Source organism: Geotrypetes seraphini, chromosome 10, assembly GCF_902459505.1.
Source record: "Geotrypetes seraphini chromosome 10, aGeoSer1.1, whole genome shotgun sequence".
NCBI lineage: Eukaryota > Metazoa > Chordata > Amphibia > Gymnophiona > Dermophiidae > Geotrypetes > Geotrypetes seraphini.
In genome coordinates, this window is record NC_047093.1 from 146248891 (window position 1) to 146263012 (window position 14122).

General features: G+C 51.9%; 1 protein-coding gene across 4 annotated transcripts in view; it reads left to right on the forward strand.

The window, feature by feature from the left end:
• The first annotated feature begins 2934 nt into the window (after positions 1 to 2934).
• Positions 2935 to 14122, forward strand: part of MED25 (mediator complex subunit 25) — a 53854-nt gene continuing 42666 nt past the window's right edge. The window contains exons 1-5 of one of the 4 annotated variants that reach the window (XM_033960869.1): positions 2935 to 3052; positions 5914 to 6064; positions 12354 to 12399; positions 12521 to 12645; positions 13291 to 13389. In XM_033960869.1, the coding sequence (XP_033816760.1) occupies positions 5925 to 6064; positions 12354 to 12399; positions 12521 to 12645; positions 13291 to 13389 (410 nt within the window). In that variant the 5' untranslated portion in view covers positions 2935 to 3052; positions 5914 to 5924. Of the gene's footprint in view, positions 3053 to 3124; positions 3346 to 3367; positions 3474 to 4022; positions 4303 to 5913; positions 6065 to 12353; positions 12400 to 12520; positions 12646 to 13290; positions 13390 to 14122 lie in introns of those variants that run through there. The other 3 variants (XM_033960867.1, XM_033960866.1, XM_033960868.1) reach the window with 3 other exon arrangements.

Consider the following 14122-nt stretch of genomic DNA (forward strand, 5'->3'; position numbering starts at 1 on the left):
GTCCCTCTTGTACCCTTCCCTTTGTGGTCTTGCATTTCTCTCTCCCTCTCTCCATTAGTCCAGCACCCCTCCTCTGCTTTCCTCCCCCTCTTTTTGGTCTCTCTCTTCCCTTCACTTCACCCCAGGTCTGGCATCTTCCCTCTCCTCTCTTACTCCTTCCTCCCTCTGCACAGGCCTGCCTCCCCACCGCCAAAGGGGTGATGGGTCTTAAGCGTGCGAGACAGACGCGTGAAGACAGACGCGGGCCAACAATTCAGCGCAAGACTTCAGCGCGCGGCAGAGAAACCTTCTTTTAAAGGGCTCCGACGGTGGGTGTTGGTGGGGAACCCCCCCACTCTACTTAACAGGGATTGTGCTGCCATGTTGGGGGTGTAACCCCCCACATTATACTGAAAGCTTAACTTTTTCCCTAAAAGATAGAGAAAAAGTTACGTTTCCAGTATAATATGGGGTTACAACCCCCCCCCAACGCCAGCGCGATCACTATTAAGTAAAGTGGAGGGGTTCCCCACCAACACCCCCCGTCGGAGCCCTTTAAAAGAAGGTTTCTCTGCCGCGCGCTGAAGTCTTGCGCTGAATTGTTGGCCCGCGTCTGTCTCGTGCGCTTAAGACTACGAACCGCCAAAGGAACTCTTCCTCCTCCTCCTCCCTCTGCTCAGGCCTGCTTCCCTGCCCTGAAGGCCTGCTCCCCGCCACGAAGACCTGTTTCCCCCCCACGAAGGCCTGCTTACCCCCCACCCACCAGGAACAAACGCTGCTCCCCCCGCCCCAAAGGCACATTTTCTTCTCCCCCCCCTGCCGGGAACGAACGCTGCTCCCCCCTGCCGCAAAGGCACATTTTCTCCTCCCCTCCCCCCGCTGGGAACAAACGCTGCTCCTCCTGCAAGCCTGCACCTTCCCCACCTCCTTACCGCTAATAGGGCAGCTTTCAGGCTCGCTGGTGTTATAGTGATCCCTGCAGCTGCCCGTGATCCTCAGCGGTACGTTCTTCCTGCTACGTCCTGCCCCCTACTCTGACGTCAGGGGCAGGATCGCGACAGAGAGAACGTGCCGCTGAGGACCATGGGCAGCTGCAGGGATTGCTATAACACCAGCGAGCCTGCAAGCTGCCCTATTTGTATAAAGGAGGTAAGAGCGAGGAAGCTGGGGGAGGTAAGAGCGGGGAGACAAGAGCGGGCAAGCTGGGGGAGGCCTTTCTGACCGACCCTCCCCCCTCAAGCCGGAGCAGCAGCAGATGGCCAGCAAGAGGCAGCACTGCAGTTCCTGCTTTAGGAAGGCACGGGGGAAGGGTTGGCCATTGAATCGGGAGGCCGATTTTTTTTTTTTTAATTGATTCGAATCGTGAATTGGGCAGTACTAGTGTGGAGATCGAAGTCGAGACCCCAATCCTTGTGTCAAGGTATCTCAAGGCACTCGCAAGGACTCGGCTTCTTAGAGTGCATAGACTCCAGGCGAGACACTCGCAAAGACTGGACTCCTTGCATAGTGTGTGTGAAATCCTCTTGAAGCACTCTCAAGGACTCGACTCCTTGTGATACTGCTGAGTGCTCAGGCTGGACTGCAGGAAGTAGAGTCGAAGCAGGAGTATGTTTGGCAAGCAGATTACCAAACTCCTGAGCCATAATGGTCTTGATCATAGCCTGCAAATCTGACACCAAGACTTGAGGTGTGGCTGTAGACATTTGGTGTGGCTATAGTCTCCAGGGAAAAGGAGAAAGAATGACTCTTCAGTTTGGAGACATGCTTCTTGGGCAGCTTCATAACCATTGTTAGAACAGACTGCTGCACTACCTGACCTGAGGAAGCCAGTGAGGAAAGCGACTCCTCAGGAGAAGACTTAACGGATTTGCTTAAGGACAAGGACTTTCCAAACAAGGAAGATTTGAGTAAGGTCGAGGCAGAAGGCAGAACCCCCGTAAGAGGCATGACCGGATTCGAGGTCGAGATTAGTGGATCCATACCGCCGAAGATTTTCTCCACCTGAACTCGACGATGTTTAATGGCTCGAGGTTGAAGGTTATCACAGTGGGCACACGATTCCGGACGATGGTCAGGTCCTAAACACTGAAACGCCACCTATGTGGGTCAGTGAGGGAGATCGCACACTGGCAATGGCAATATTTCTTGAAGCCTATGACCGGCCGGGACATAAACGGAAAAATAGCCTCAGTGAGATCGAAGCCTAAAGATTAAGGCCGCGAGGCAGCCTCCCCCCCCCCCCCCCCCCCGGTGACACAAAGAAAAAATAAAATTAAGTGCTGGGGTATTTTTGTTGTTTTTTTTAATAAAATGAAAACGCTCAAAGAACACAGCGACCCTGTAAGAAAATAATGCACGAGCCGCGGTGAGAGAAGGCATTAAGTAGAACTGAGTCTAGTGCAGATCGTCAAAATAAGACTTCTCGGCTCCGCAAAAAACTGAGAACTGAGGAGACGTGCGCCTTGCGTCAGTTGGGAAGGCACTTGTGCATGCGCAGTGTAGCAGTTGTGAACTTTCTACGCATCCGGGCTCTGTGGATGACGTCACCCACATGTTGAGAATAGGCTGCTTGCTTGTCCCCCTGGGATAAAGTCATAAATGTTTTTTGGGTGTTTTTTTTGAAGCGGTTGAGAGAGAGAACCGCGACTGTTCAAGAGTGGGTCAGAAAAAACTGCTAGTTGGAGGGTAGGGGGCTCGAGAAGTAGGTAATCCTGCCCATTCTCAGTAAGCTCAAAAGCTTACTATAGCTATGGGAGAGTACCGACGTCATTGACTCAGTCAGAGACTTCACCAATGAAATGGGGCTGCATATCCCCTGCCTGTCTCCGGAGAACGTGTTTAATATCATAATGCATAATAAATAGTGGGAGGGCCCTTCACTGAGGGGCCGCTGACGTCACTGGCGCGAGCATTTTGGCGCCCTGAGCTCCAGCCTCACCTGCTCCGCCCTTAACTTAAGCCGCCTCTGCTGCAGTCTTGTGTGAAAATGAGAAGGAGGGCATAGGATACTTGTGTTGGGTGACTGAATGACCGTCTATCTGTTTCTATGTGAGAGTGGCAGTGAGGTGTACCGGTATGTATGTGAGAGAGAACTAGCCTGCGGTGGGCGTGTCCTATCGCGCGCAAAGAGACATAATGAGCAGACGACCACGCCCCACCTTCACCGCAGCCATTTTTCATCCGGGCAATGAGACGCCACCACCGTCTGCGCTTCGGAGCTCGTCGCCTTCCTATGCTCGAGTCAAAGATGGCCGCCGGGCGGCCGTCGGAAAGTCACGTGGCTTGTGCGTGCGTGCGTTCTCTCAAAGTCCTGCGTCATTAGGCCGGTACTGCCGAGGCCGGAGCAGGGATCTCGCTGAGTAGCGGGTGAGTGGCAGAACATTCTCCTCGTCCGTGGCAACGTGTCGGGGAGGGGGAGGGAAGAACCCCGCCAGCACGGTGCATTGTGGGGACGGGACCCGGAACTACAGGGACCAGAATGCAACGGGGCGGAGGTTCGCCTTAGCTCTGCTTCAGAGCATCTCTACACCTCTCCCCAAATTTCCCATAACACCCTCTAACCCCCACTTCACCATCACCCCATTTACACCCCACTTCTCCCCTATAAACACCCCAACCCCCACCATCACCCCATCTCAATTACATCCCCTTAATCCCAACTACCTCCTCCATCTCAATAACATCCCCACTATCACACCCATATAGCCCACCCCCCAGATACTGTAAGTTTATTGGCAAAATCATTTTACATGTGTTGACAAATAATACATTTCCTGGTAGATAAAAAAAAGAGACCCAAATCACCTGAGAAAATCATTTTCCCAGAATATTGTAAGGCTGACTAGATCTCTTGAATAGAGCATCTCTACTGTTCTAGTCCTGGGGCTGAGGATCTCTTCAGCACCGTGAGATCTTTGCTGTAGTGTAGATAGGTTACATCCCTGTCTGCTTGTTGCTTATTTTCACCTTACAGCTGATGGATAAATGCATTGATTTAATCATATCAGAAGTTTTCCCTGCCATTCCAGGTTGCAGTAATGCAGGGTTGATGCCAGGGTGCCATCCTACTACCCTACCTAGATTACTGCAGCTCCCTCAACTACAGCATTACAGAGAAAGAGCTGAAGCCACTGCAAATGCTCCAAAATGGAGCACCAAGACTAATTTTCAGATCCAGCCATTTCAAGAGAGCCAGTCCTTTACTGCTTAAACTGCACTCATTTATCAGTGAAAAAACTGATTCACTACAAACTAGCTTGCACGATCCACAAAGCTATCTAAGAAGAGAATTAAGGTCTCGCTCGCACTACTTCCTGAATTCCTGTGAGTCTCTCATTTATATTCTACTCATTTATATTAGACTATTGCAACATTGTTTATGTTGGATTGCCATCAGTTTTGATTAAGAAACTGCAAACTATCCGAAGTACTGCTATCAGAGTCCTTGTTAATGCTCGAAGATATGATCACATTTCTCCTTTTTTAAAGGAATATCACTGGCTACCTGTTAAATTTCACCTTATGCATAAGGCTTTAACACTTGCATATAAAGTATTACAGTCAAGTCAACCAGACTATTTAGGAAAATTATTAGTTCCCTATAAGCCTTCTCGTAGTGTACGTTCATTGCTCACCAACTTGCTTTACCTGATGTTCATTTGGTATGTCTAGCATCTACTCAGAAGTCTGCCTTTTTGCAGCAGTCCTCGCCTGTGGAATTCTCTCCCAATCATAATTCATTCTGAGTTAACTTATGTAAAATTCAAATCAACGGTTAAGACGCATTTTCTGAGTTTAGCATTTTTATGAGAGGATTGGGGACTTAGGATCCTGTTTCTTTTTGGCAACTATTTTTTTTTGGCTTTGTCTTTTATTTGCTTTCCTATTTTAAATGGCGTTCTTTTCATTTCTTGTTTTTATATATATTTTGTACACTGTGCTGTTGATAAATCAAAGTGTGGTTAGAACTTTTAATAAACATGGTCTACGCAGTGCTTCAAGATACCATTCCTGTCTTCTAAACAAGTATGTCAGAAGAAGATGTTTAATTCCACATATCTGGAACAGTCTGCCTGCATATCTGCTGTAACCCATCACATATTGTCTCTTCAGGAAAAAAAACCCAAATAATAATAATAGCTTTATTTATATCCCCTCATACCTTTTCAGTTTAAGATGGTGTACAACAAAAGGTGCTGTAAGGACAGCGAGGTAACATCAATTAGATTTGAGAAGGGGTAGATAGATAGTTGAGTAACAGGGCGACATAGGGTAGGAGGAAGGAACGTGTGCAGATTTGTTGAATAAGTGGGTTTTTACTGATTTTCTGAAAGAATGGTATGTTAGAGAGTTCAGGATTAGGTCACTTAAGGTGTTCCAGATCCCTGCTTGAAAGGAGAGTGTCCTGTTGAGGAATCTTTTGAATTTGCATCCTTTGGGAGAAGGAAATGAGAACAGTAATGTTCTGTGAAAAGCGGAGTTTGTCCTGCAGGGTGAGGTGTTTTAGGAGGTAGGTGGGTGTGGTGCCGAAAAGAGTCTTGAAGCAGAGGCAACCGAATTTGAAGATTATTCTGGCCTCGATAGGCAGCCAGTGACGTTTCTTGTAGTATGGGGTGATGTCTGATTTTTTCAAGCCAAAGATTAGTCGAACGGCTGTGTTCTGGGTAAGACAAAAGACATACCTTTTCCCCTTGTAAATACTAAATGCTTCTTGAAGACTTCTTCCCCACCCCATCAATACTATCTCAAACCTGAGTTATCTTTGTTAGATTCACTTATCTTCAACTTAGAATTACTAATGTAAACCTCTCTTGCTGTAAACCACATTGATTCCACGCAGAAAATTGCGGGATACAAGAAGTTGTATATATTGTGCAAGGGTGGGTGTGAAAAGATGTGCCACAAAGTCTGATCGTCTATTCGTTCACTCCTCAGGAGTTGCAGAGATGGTAGTCTCGACGCTGGATGCGGCAGGCCAGGGCGGCAGCAGTATGGTGGCAGACGTGGTATTTGTGATAGAGGGCACAGCTAACCTGGGAGCTTACTTTGAGTCTCTGCGGAAGTATTATCTGCTCCCTGCCATCGAGTGAGTAAAGACTGGAGGGGTCTGGGACGAGAGACACCATGCATGGGCCCAACGTGCTCTAGAGATTTGGGGGTGCCTAAGTAGACCTGTTTTATAAAAGCTCACAAATTGCACCTGGTCTGAGAGAGATGCAAATATGTGTTTCTTTAGCACTCTCCAGACCAGTAGAGGTTAACTTTACGAATGGGTATATATCTAATCATGACCAGCAGGTGGAGACTGAAAACAAAACTTTGGGACAGTATATCCTAGCCCCTCCTCTCTATTTCCCTCAGTCTTCTTTCAGTCTCCAGCAGGTGTTGAGTGATCTGTACCCATCTCCCTTGGTAGGGCTGTTGGAATTTGTTTAAGGGGTTTATTGTCCCTGTTTTTAGCCGGACGGAGCTTGGACGGACTCTGTTTGGGGGTTCGTCCGACCTCGGGGGTGTCAAACCCGGCGGGTCACGAGCGGGGTCCCTCCCCCCACTTCCTCCACCTCCCCACATTTTTTTAGAGGAGCCTCAGCAATAAGCCTTGCCCCCTAAATCAAGCAAGACTATTGCTTTGAGAGCCTGTGGAGTCTGTTCTGTAAAAAAAAAAAAAAAAAAAAAAATCCTGAGGTAGTGCTGGTCTGGAGGGTTGTATCCCTTTAAGAAAACTGTATTTTACTGTATTTTTTCAACTAACCGGCACTTTTTTACAGCTAGGTCGCGTATGGAGCAATGAGCACTTCTAAAGGGAAAAAGTGCTCATTGTGCTCCAGACGCGAGGCACTCGCGGCCGGCCTGTGCAAGCGGTGTTCAGGCCGGTGCGGTGGAGGAGCTCCGTCGGCAGCGGCTGCAGGCGCCCAGAGCTCCCCGCCGATGGTGCCTCGCGAGTCGGCAGGGAACGGTGGAGAAGCCCGGTCTTCTCCGTCCGCCCACGGAGGGATTCCCCGAGCCGCCGACGGTCGGGTTTTAGAGGATTCCCTCTCAGCTGATATTTTGACAGCTGATGCCGGCTTGCCTGTTTTAGCGGCTGAGACTTTTCAGGTCTCTCAGCCGCTGCAGGCTGTGGAGGGAGCTGTTTTGGCGGGAAAGACGCCATCTTCTCTGTCTGGCCCCTCCATTTTGTCTTCCACCTCAGGTGACCTTCCCCCTGTTTTGACTATGCAGGGGCAAGGTTCTGCTGGGTCCCCTGCTGTGGCAGGGAGTCCCTTGGGACCCTCGGGGGGGTTTTCTCCTGAATTTTTCTTTTCTTTATGCAGAGCCTATTTTCAGGCGGCTGGGGGTCCCGGTTGCGCCCAGGGGGTCTCGGGGGGTGGTTTTTCCTCCGCGCTTCCTGCGGCTTTGCCTCTTTCGTCTGGCGTGACGTCCCCTCCGCCGCCTCCCTTGTCCAAGCGTCCGCGGGTGTCGTGGGACGAGAATTTGTGGTCTGAGGAACGGGTCGGTCTGGAGGAGGACCTGGACCCTTCTGAGGAATTCCAGGACTCTCTGGAGGGGACGGAAGCTGGCGGCGGGTTGTCGGATTTCCCGTTCTCCAGTGACGAGGCGTCTGTGGTGCGTCTTTTTCAGAAAGATGAGCTGCCTGACCTTATTCAGCAGGTTTCTTCGGTCTTGCGTTTTGAGGACGCGCCGCCGGAGACTCCGCGTGTGGGGGACCCCCTGTTGCGGGGGATCCGTTCCGTTTCCCGCTCTTTTCCTATGCATCAGGATATTCGGGATATTATCCTGGAGCAGTGGAAAACGCCGGAGACGCCGTTTCGGCTGGCGCGCAGCATGGCTCGCCTGTATCCCATTCCTGAAGGGGATCGGGCTACGTTAGCTTCGCCGGTCGTGGATGCGGTGGTCTCGGCAATTTCCAAGCGGCATACCGTGCCTGTTGAGGGCGGTTCTGCCTTGCGAGACCCTGAGGAGCGCAAATTGGAGGGCCTCCTTAAGCAAAATTTTCAGGTCTCTGCCTTTGGGGTCCAGGCGGCTATTTGTGGGGGACTGGTCGCTCGCGCCGTGTTTCGGTGGGCGGAGCGGGTCTTGGATCGAGAGTCTGACGACTGGTCTCTGGTGGATCAGGAGGTTGCGAAGATTGAGATGGCGGCCTCATTCCTCTCAGATGCTCTCTATGACTTGGTGCGGATCTCGGCTAAGTCTATGGCTTTTGGCGTGGCCGCAAGGCGTGTGTTGTGGCTGCGCGCTTGGGCGGCGGATGCTGCGTCCAAAGCTAAGCTTACTAAATTTCCCTTTCGGGGGTCGTTTTTGTTTGGAGAGGACTTGGATAAGTTGATTCAGACTCTGTCGGACTCGAAAGTTCCCCGTCTGCCGGAGGACCGTGCCCGCCCGGCGTCTCGGGGGGGTGCGGCCCGGGGGCGTTTGCGGGATTTTCGCAAGTATCGCCCTGGGCGTGGGGCTGCTTCTTTCCAGTCTCCGGGATTTTCCCGGGGTCGGTTCTTCCAGCGTATGCAGCCCTTTCGGGGGGCCCGTCGGGGGGCAGGGAATCCCTCCGCCGGTTCCCCCGCTTCCCGTCCTGCACAATGACGCCTTGCCGGCGCCCCCTTTGGTTCCGGTGGGGGCCCGGCTGCGCGATTTTTTCCCCAAATGGGCCGAGATCACGTCCGATCAGTGGGTCCTGGAGGTGGTGCGGGACGGTTATGCCCTGGAGTTCGCCCGCTCTCTACCGGATTTTTTCCTCGCTTCTCCATGTCAGACTCCGGGGAAGACGCAGGCTTTTCGCCAGACCCTTCAGCGCTTGCTAGATCTCAGGGCAGTTGTTCCGGTGCCCCCTCCGGAGTGGGGCACGGGCAGGTACTCCATTTACTTTGTGGTGCCCAAGAAGGAGGGGACCTTTCGGCCCATCCTCGATTTGAAAGGGGTCAACAGTGCTCTCAAGATTCCCTCTTTCCGTATGGAAACTCTGCGGTCGGTCATTCTGGCGGTTCAGCCGGGGGAGTTTCTCACTTCTCTCGATCTGACGGAGGCCTACTTGCATGTTCCCATTCGGGCCTCTCATCAGCGTTTCCTGCGCTTTGCGATCTTGGGTCGGCACTTTCAGTTCTGTGCGCTTCCCTTTGGGCTGGCCACGGCTCCTCGGACGTTCACCAAGGTGATGGTGGTCGTCGCGGCAGCCTTGCGGTCGGAGGGCATCCTGGTACACCCCTACCTGGACGACTGGTTAATTCGGGCAAAGTCGTTGCAGGAAAGCTCCCGGGTGACTGCTCGGGTGGTGGAGTTTCTCCGGTCGCTGGGCTGGGTGGTCAACCTTTCCAAGAGTCGGTTGGTCCCGGCTCAGCGTCTGGAGTACCTAGGGGTGCTGTTCGACACCTCCTTGGGGAAGGTCTTCCTCCCAGAGGGCCGGGTGAGCAAATTGCAATCTCAGATTCGCCTGCTTTTGGCGTCCCGGTGTCCTCGGGCGCGAGATTTCCTCCAGGTCTTGGGGTCGATGGCGGCGTCCCTGGACGTGGTGAGGTGGGCGCGGGCCCACATGCGTCCTCTCCAGTATGCTCTGCTCCGGAGGTGGTCTCCCCAGAGGCACGGGATGGATGTTCCGGTCCCCCTGCGAGGCTTGGCGCGCTGCAGTCTGCGTTGGTGGCTCCAGACCCCTCACCTAGTTCAGGGGGTGGGTCTGGATCTCCCGCAGTGGACGGTGCTCCTGACGGATGCGAGTCTCCTGGGTTGGGGGGCTCAGTGTTTGGGTCACTCAGCTCAGGGCACCTGGTCCGCGGAGGAGGCCGCCTGGTCGATCAACGTGTTGGAGACCAGAGCGGTCCGTCTGGCGCTGTTGGCTTTCCACTCCCTGTTGCGGGGCAAGTCGGTCAGAGTGCTGTCGGACAATGCCACGGCGGTGGCTTATGTCAATCGTCAGGGGGGCACCAAGAGCACTCAGGTGGCGCAGGAGGCGGCTCTGCTCATGGTTTGGGCGGAATCCCATCTGCTGGACCTCTCGGCCTCTCACATAGCCGGAGTAGAAAATGTTCAGGCAGACTTCCTCAGTCGTCACTTCCTAGATCCAGGAGAGTGGTGTCTCGGCGCCGAGGCGTTTCAGTTGATAGTGCAGGCTTGGGGGCAGCCCCTGATGGACCTGATGGCCACGGGTGGCAACGCCAAAGTGCCCCGCTTCTTCAGTCGTCGCAGGGACGGTCTGGCCGAGGGTCTGGATGCTCTGGTCCAGCAGTGGCCAATGGAGGGGCTGTTGTATGTGTTCCCTCCTTGGCCGCTGGTGGGCAGAGTGCTTCTTCGCATTGTTTACCATCCGGGTTTGGTGGTGCTGGTGGCGCCGGATTGGCCTCGCCGTCCGTGGTATGCGGATCTGGTGAGGCACCTGGTAGCGGATCCTCTTCCTCTGCCTCTCACGGACGACCTTCTGATGCAGGGTCCCATTCCCATGTTCGACCCGTCTCCCTTCTGTCTTACGGCGTGGCTCTTGAAAGGGGTCGCCTTAGCAAGAAGGGATATTCAGACAAGGTGATCTCTACACTGTTGGGGTCCCGGAGGCTTTCTACCTCTCGGGCTTATGTGCGGGTTTGGCGTCTCTTTGAGGAATGGTGTCGGGCGCGGGGAGTGACCTCTTTTCGCGCTTCTCTGCCTAACATTCTGGAGTTCTTGCAGGATGGCCTGGATAGAGGCCTGGCTTGGTCTTCTCTCCGGGTTCATCTTGCGGCCCTGTCGGCTTTTCGAGGGTTGGTGTCAGGTCAGCGTTTATCGGCTCTTCCTGATGTGATTCGGTTTTTGCGGGCGGCCAAGTTGCTTAGGCCTCCCCTACGGCCCTCGGTTCCCTCTTGGGATCTTAATCTGGTTCTCTCTGTTTTGGTGCGTCCGCCTTTCGAGCCGTTGGACGACTGTTCTTTGAAGGACCTTACTTTGAAGGCGGTCTTTTTGGTGGCCATTACTTCTGCTAGGCGTGTTTCTGAGCTGCAGGCTTTCTCTTGTAGGACTCCCTTCTTGGAGTTTTCTAGGGAGCGGGTCGTCTTGCGGCCTGTTCCTTCCTTTCTGCCTAAGGTTGTTTCTCCTTTTCATGTCAATCAATCGGTGGTTCTCCCGGTCTTGGGTGGTCGGGAGGGCTCTTCTGAGCAACGGCAGCTGCGCAAGTTGGATGTCGGTCGGGTCCTTCGCTCTTATGTGCAGCGGACCCAGGAATTCCGGAAGTCCGATCATCTCTTTGTCCTCCTGGCGGGTCCTCGTCGGGGAGCTGGCGCTTCTAAGGCTACTATTGCGCGCTGGATCAAGGAGACGATTGCTTCCGCTTATCTTCTGAAACAGCAGCCTGTTCCGGAGTTTCTCAAGGCTCATTCCACTCGGGGTCAGGCGGCTTCTTGGGCTGAGTCGTCGCTCGTGCCTCCTGTGGATATTTGTAAGGCTGCGGTTTGGTCCTCCTTGCATTCCTTTGTTCGTCATTATCGGGTTGATGTGCAGGCGCGTCGGGACGCAGTGTTCGGTGAGCGTGTACTGGTATCGGCCCTTCGGGGGTCCCGCCCGTGAGAGGGACTGCTTTGGTACGTCCCATTCGTAAAGTTAACCTCTACTGGTCTGGAGAGTGCTAAAGAAGGAGAAATTAGGTTCTTACCTGCTAATTTACTTTCTTTTAGCTTCTCCAGACCAGTAGAGGTCCCCACCCTGTCTGTTGTTGTTGTTGTTGGGGCTGTTGCGCGGGCAGTTTTTGGTTTTTGCTGCGGGTTCTAGTATTTTTCTAGGGCCGGGGAGAATTGAAGAACAGCGGCTGTGGCTCGGCTGGCTTAGCTGGCGAGCTGTGGGGACATTCTTCCTTCGGGAATTTCTCCTCTGCATTTTCCAACAGCATTTTGGGTTTGTTATTTGTTACTCCTTTCGGAGTATTGTTTTTTCTCTCTGTTGTTTTCCAGTTCTTGGTTCTGCTTGGCTATTCGGCAGACTGAGGGAAATAGAGAGGAGGGGCTAGGATATACTGTCCCAAAGTTTTGTTTTCAGTCTCCACCTGCTGGTCATGATTAGATATATACCCATTCGTAAAGTTAACCTCTACTGGTCTGGAGAAGCTAAAAGAAAGTAAATTAGCAGGTAAGAACCTAATTTCTCCATTTGAATGTGTGTTCGTTCCCGCTGTACTTGGATGCTACCCCCAGGAAAACCTACACATGAACTGCAGAAACACATCCTTGCTATTCTCGTAGATGCACATTCACCTGTGCAATATTTTATAAGTGAAAAAATGGCCTGTTTTATATATAGGAAATGCCGTGGATAATTCCTCGTTCTGGAGTTCCTGTGTTACTAAACCTCCTGCTTTTCCCCTTTGCACAAGCAGTCGTTTGGCATGCAGTTTCTTTTGCTGTTAGTGAGAGAGCTGCCATCTCTTTCCTCTGCAGGTACTTTAACGGAGGACCTCCTGCTGAGACGGACTTCGGAGGGGATGTGAGTTTGTCTCAAACAACTTTCTCCTTCTCTTTCGATTCAGACATGTGGGGAAGGGGGGAGGGAGTTTTCCTCTCACTAACAGCCTGTGTCTTTGCTCCCCCCCCCATGCTTTGAGCAGTATGGCGGCACCCAGTATAGCCTGGTGGTTTTCAATACGGTGGATTGCGCCCCAGAATCCTACGTGCAGTGCCATGCCCCCACCAGCAGCGCCTATGAGTTTGTGACATGGCTAGACAGTATTCAGTAAGTGCTGTATTCTTTCCTCATCCCTGTGGTTGACGGAGCTGAGTTGTGTCACTGTTATCAGGAGGGAGGTTGAGGATCCGTGCCTCTCTTCCTGTAACATGTATCAGCAGTGTTGTTGTTATTGGGAAGGATTTGGGGAGCTGTGCTTCTATCTTGAAACATTTCACTTTTAATTGTGTGTCATACAATGTTCACTTACAACACCAGTGTTAGTGTTCCAGTGGACAGATTGTAATGTAGGTTTACTAGTGGTTAAGAGGAAGCAGCAGGGAGCACTTTTTGCTTTCTGGATTTTCTCCCTTGAGGAGTTCAGAGGGAGGAGAAGCTGGGAAGTGTAGCTTGCAGAGTTAAAATCTTGGGGTGGATGACTTGAACTCAGAGGAATAAAGAGCCAGGATACATACAGTAACCTGCTCAGATGATATGCTATATGAAGTGGGGTGGGAGAGATGAAATCTTTAAGACATAGGGTCATGGCAGAGTAAAGGGGACTGCTCCCTCAAGTTTTCAGTACCTAAGCCATCCTTCCTGCTGGCCAGTAATCTGTGTTCTCTATTTGTTCATTTGGCCCTGCTCTGCAGGAGTGATGTGGTGCCCCCTCTGACCAGTGACCTCTGTTGTCTGTCTTGCTTCCCTTTGTAGGTTTATGGGTGGTGGAGGGGAGAGTTGCAGCCTCATTGCAGAGGGGCTTAGCACTGCACTCCAGCTTTTTGATGACTTCAAGAAAATGAGGGAACAAATGTGAGTCTGAAACACGTATGATTCAAATCCGTCTTTTAATCTGTGTGTCTGTAGAGTGTGCCTGTTGATTGTCTCTCTTCAATCACTGACCATCTGTCTGTTTGGAGTGGAATAGGTAGATGTGAATCACTTGTTTACTCTTTCCAAAAATATTAGGGCTAGGGGGCATGCAAAGAAGCTACTAACCTTACTAAAGCATTCAGATCCGTGACTGATCCAATCCCGGGCAACTGATTCACAAAAGACTGCGCGTGCAAATGCTCTAATCGTAAACATGCCCACAAGCGATCTCACGGATTGCTGCAGAGCGATCCTGACGCATGCGCAGACCATCTTCTTTGCCTATAGATCAGGGGTCTCAAAGTCCCTCCTTGAGGGCCGCAATCTGGTCAGGTTTTCAGGATTCCCCCAATGAATATGCATGAGATCTATGTGCATTCACTGCTTTCAATGCATATTCATTGGGGAAATCCTGAAAACCCGACTGGATTGCGGCCCTCAAGGAGGGACTTTGAGATCCCTGCTATAGATGGTCTGCGCATGTGCTAGCTCTCCTAACTTCCCTCTTGCTCCCTGAGTGCAAACTGACCAACTGCCACCTCTGCAGCCCAGAAGTAGAAGGGAACTTTCAAGGGGCCGATGCAGAAAGCTAGCACAGACATATGGGTTTCCAACGCAGAAAATGATTTTGAACAGAAGCAAACCCTGTACCAAGTCTCACAACATATTAAAA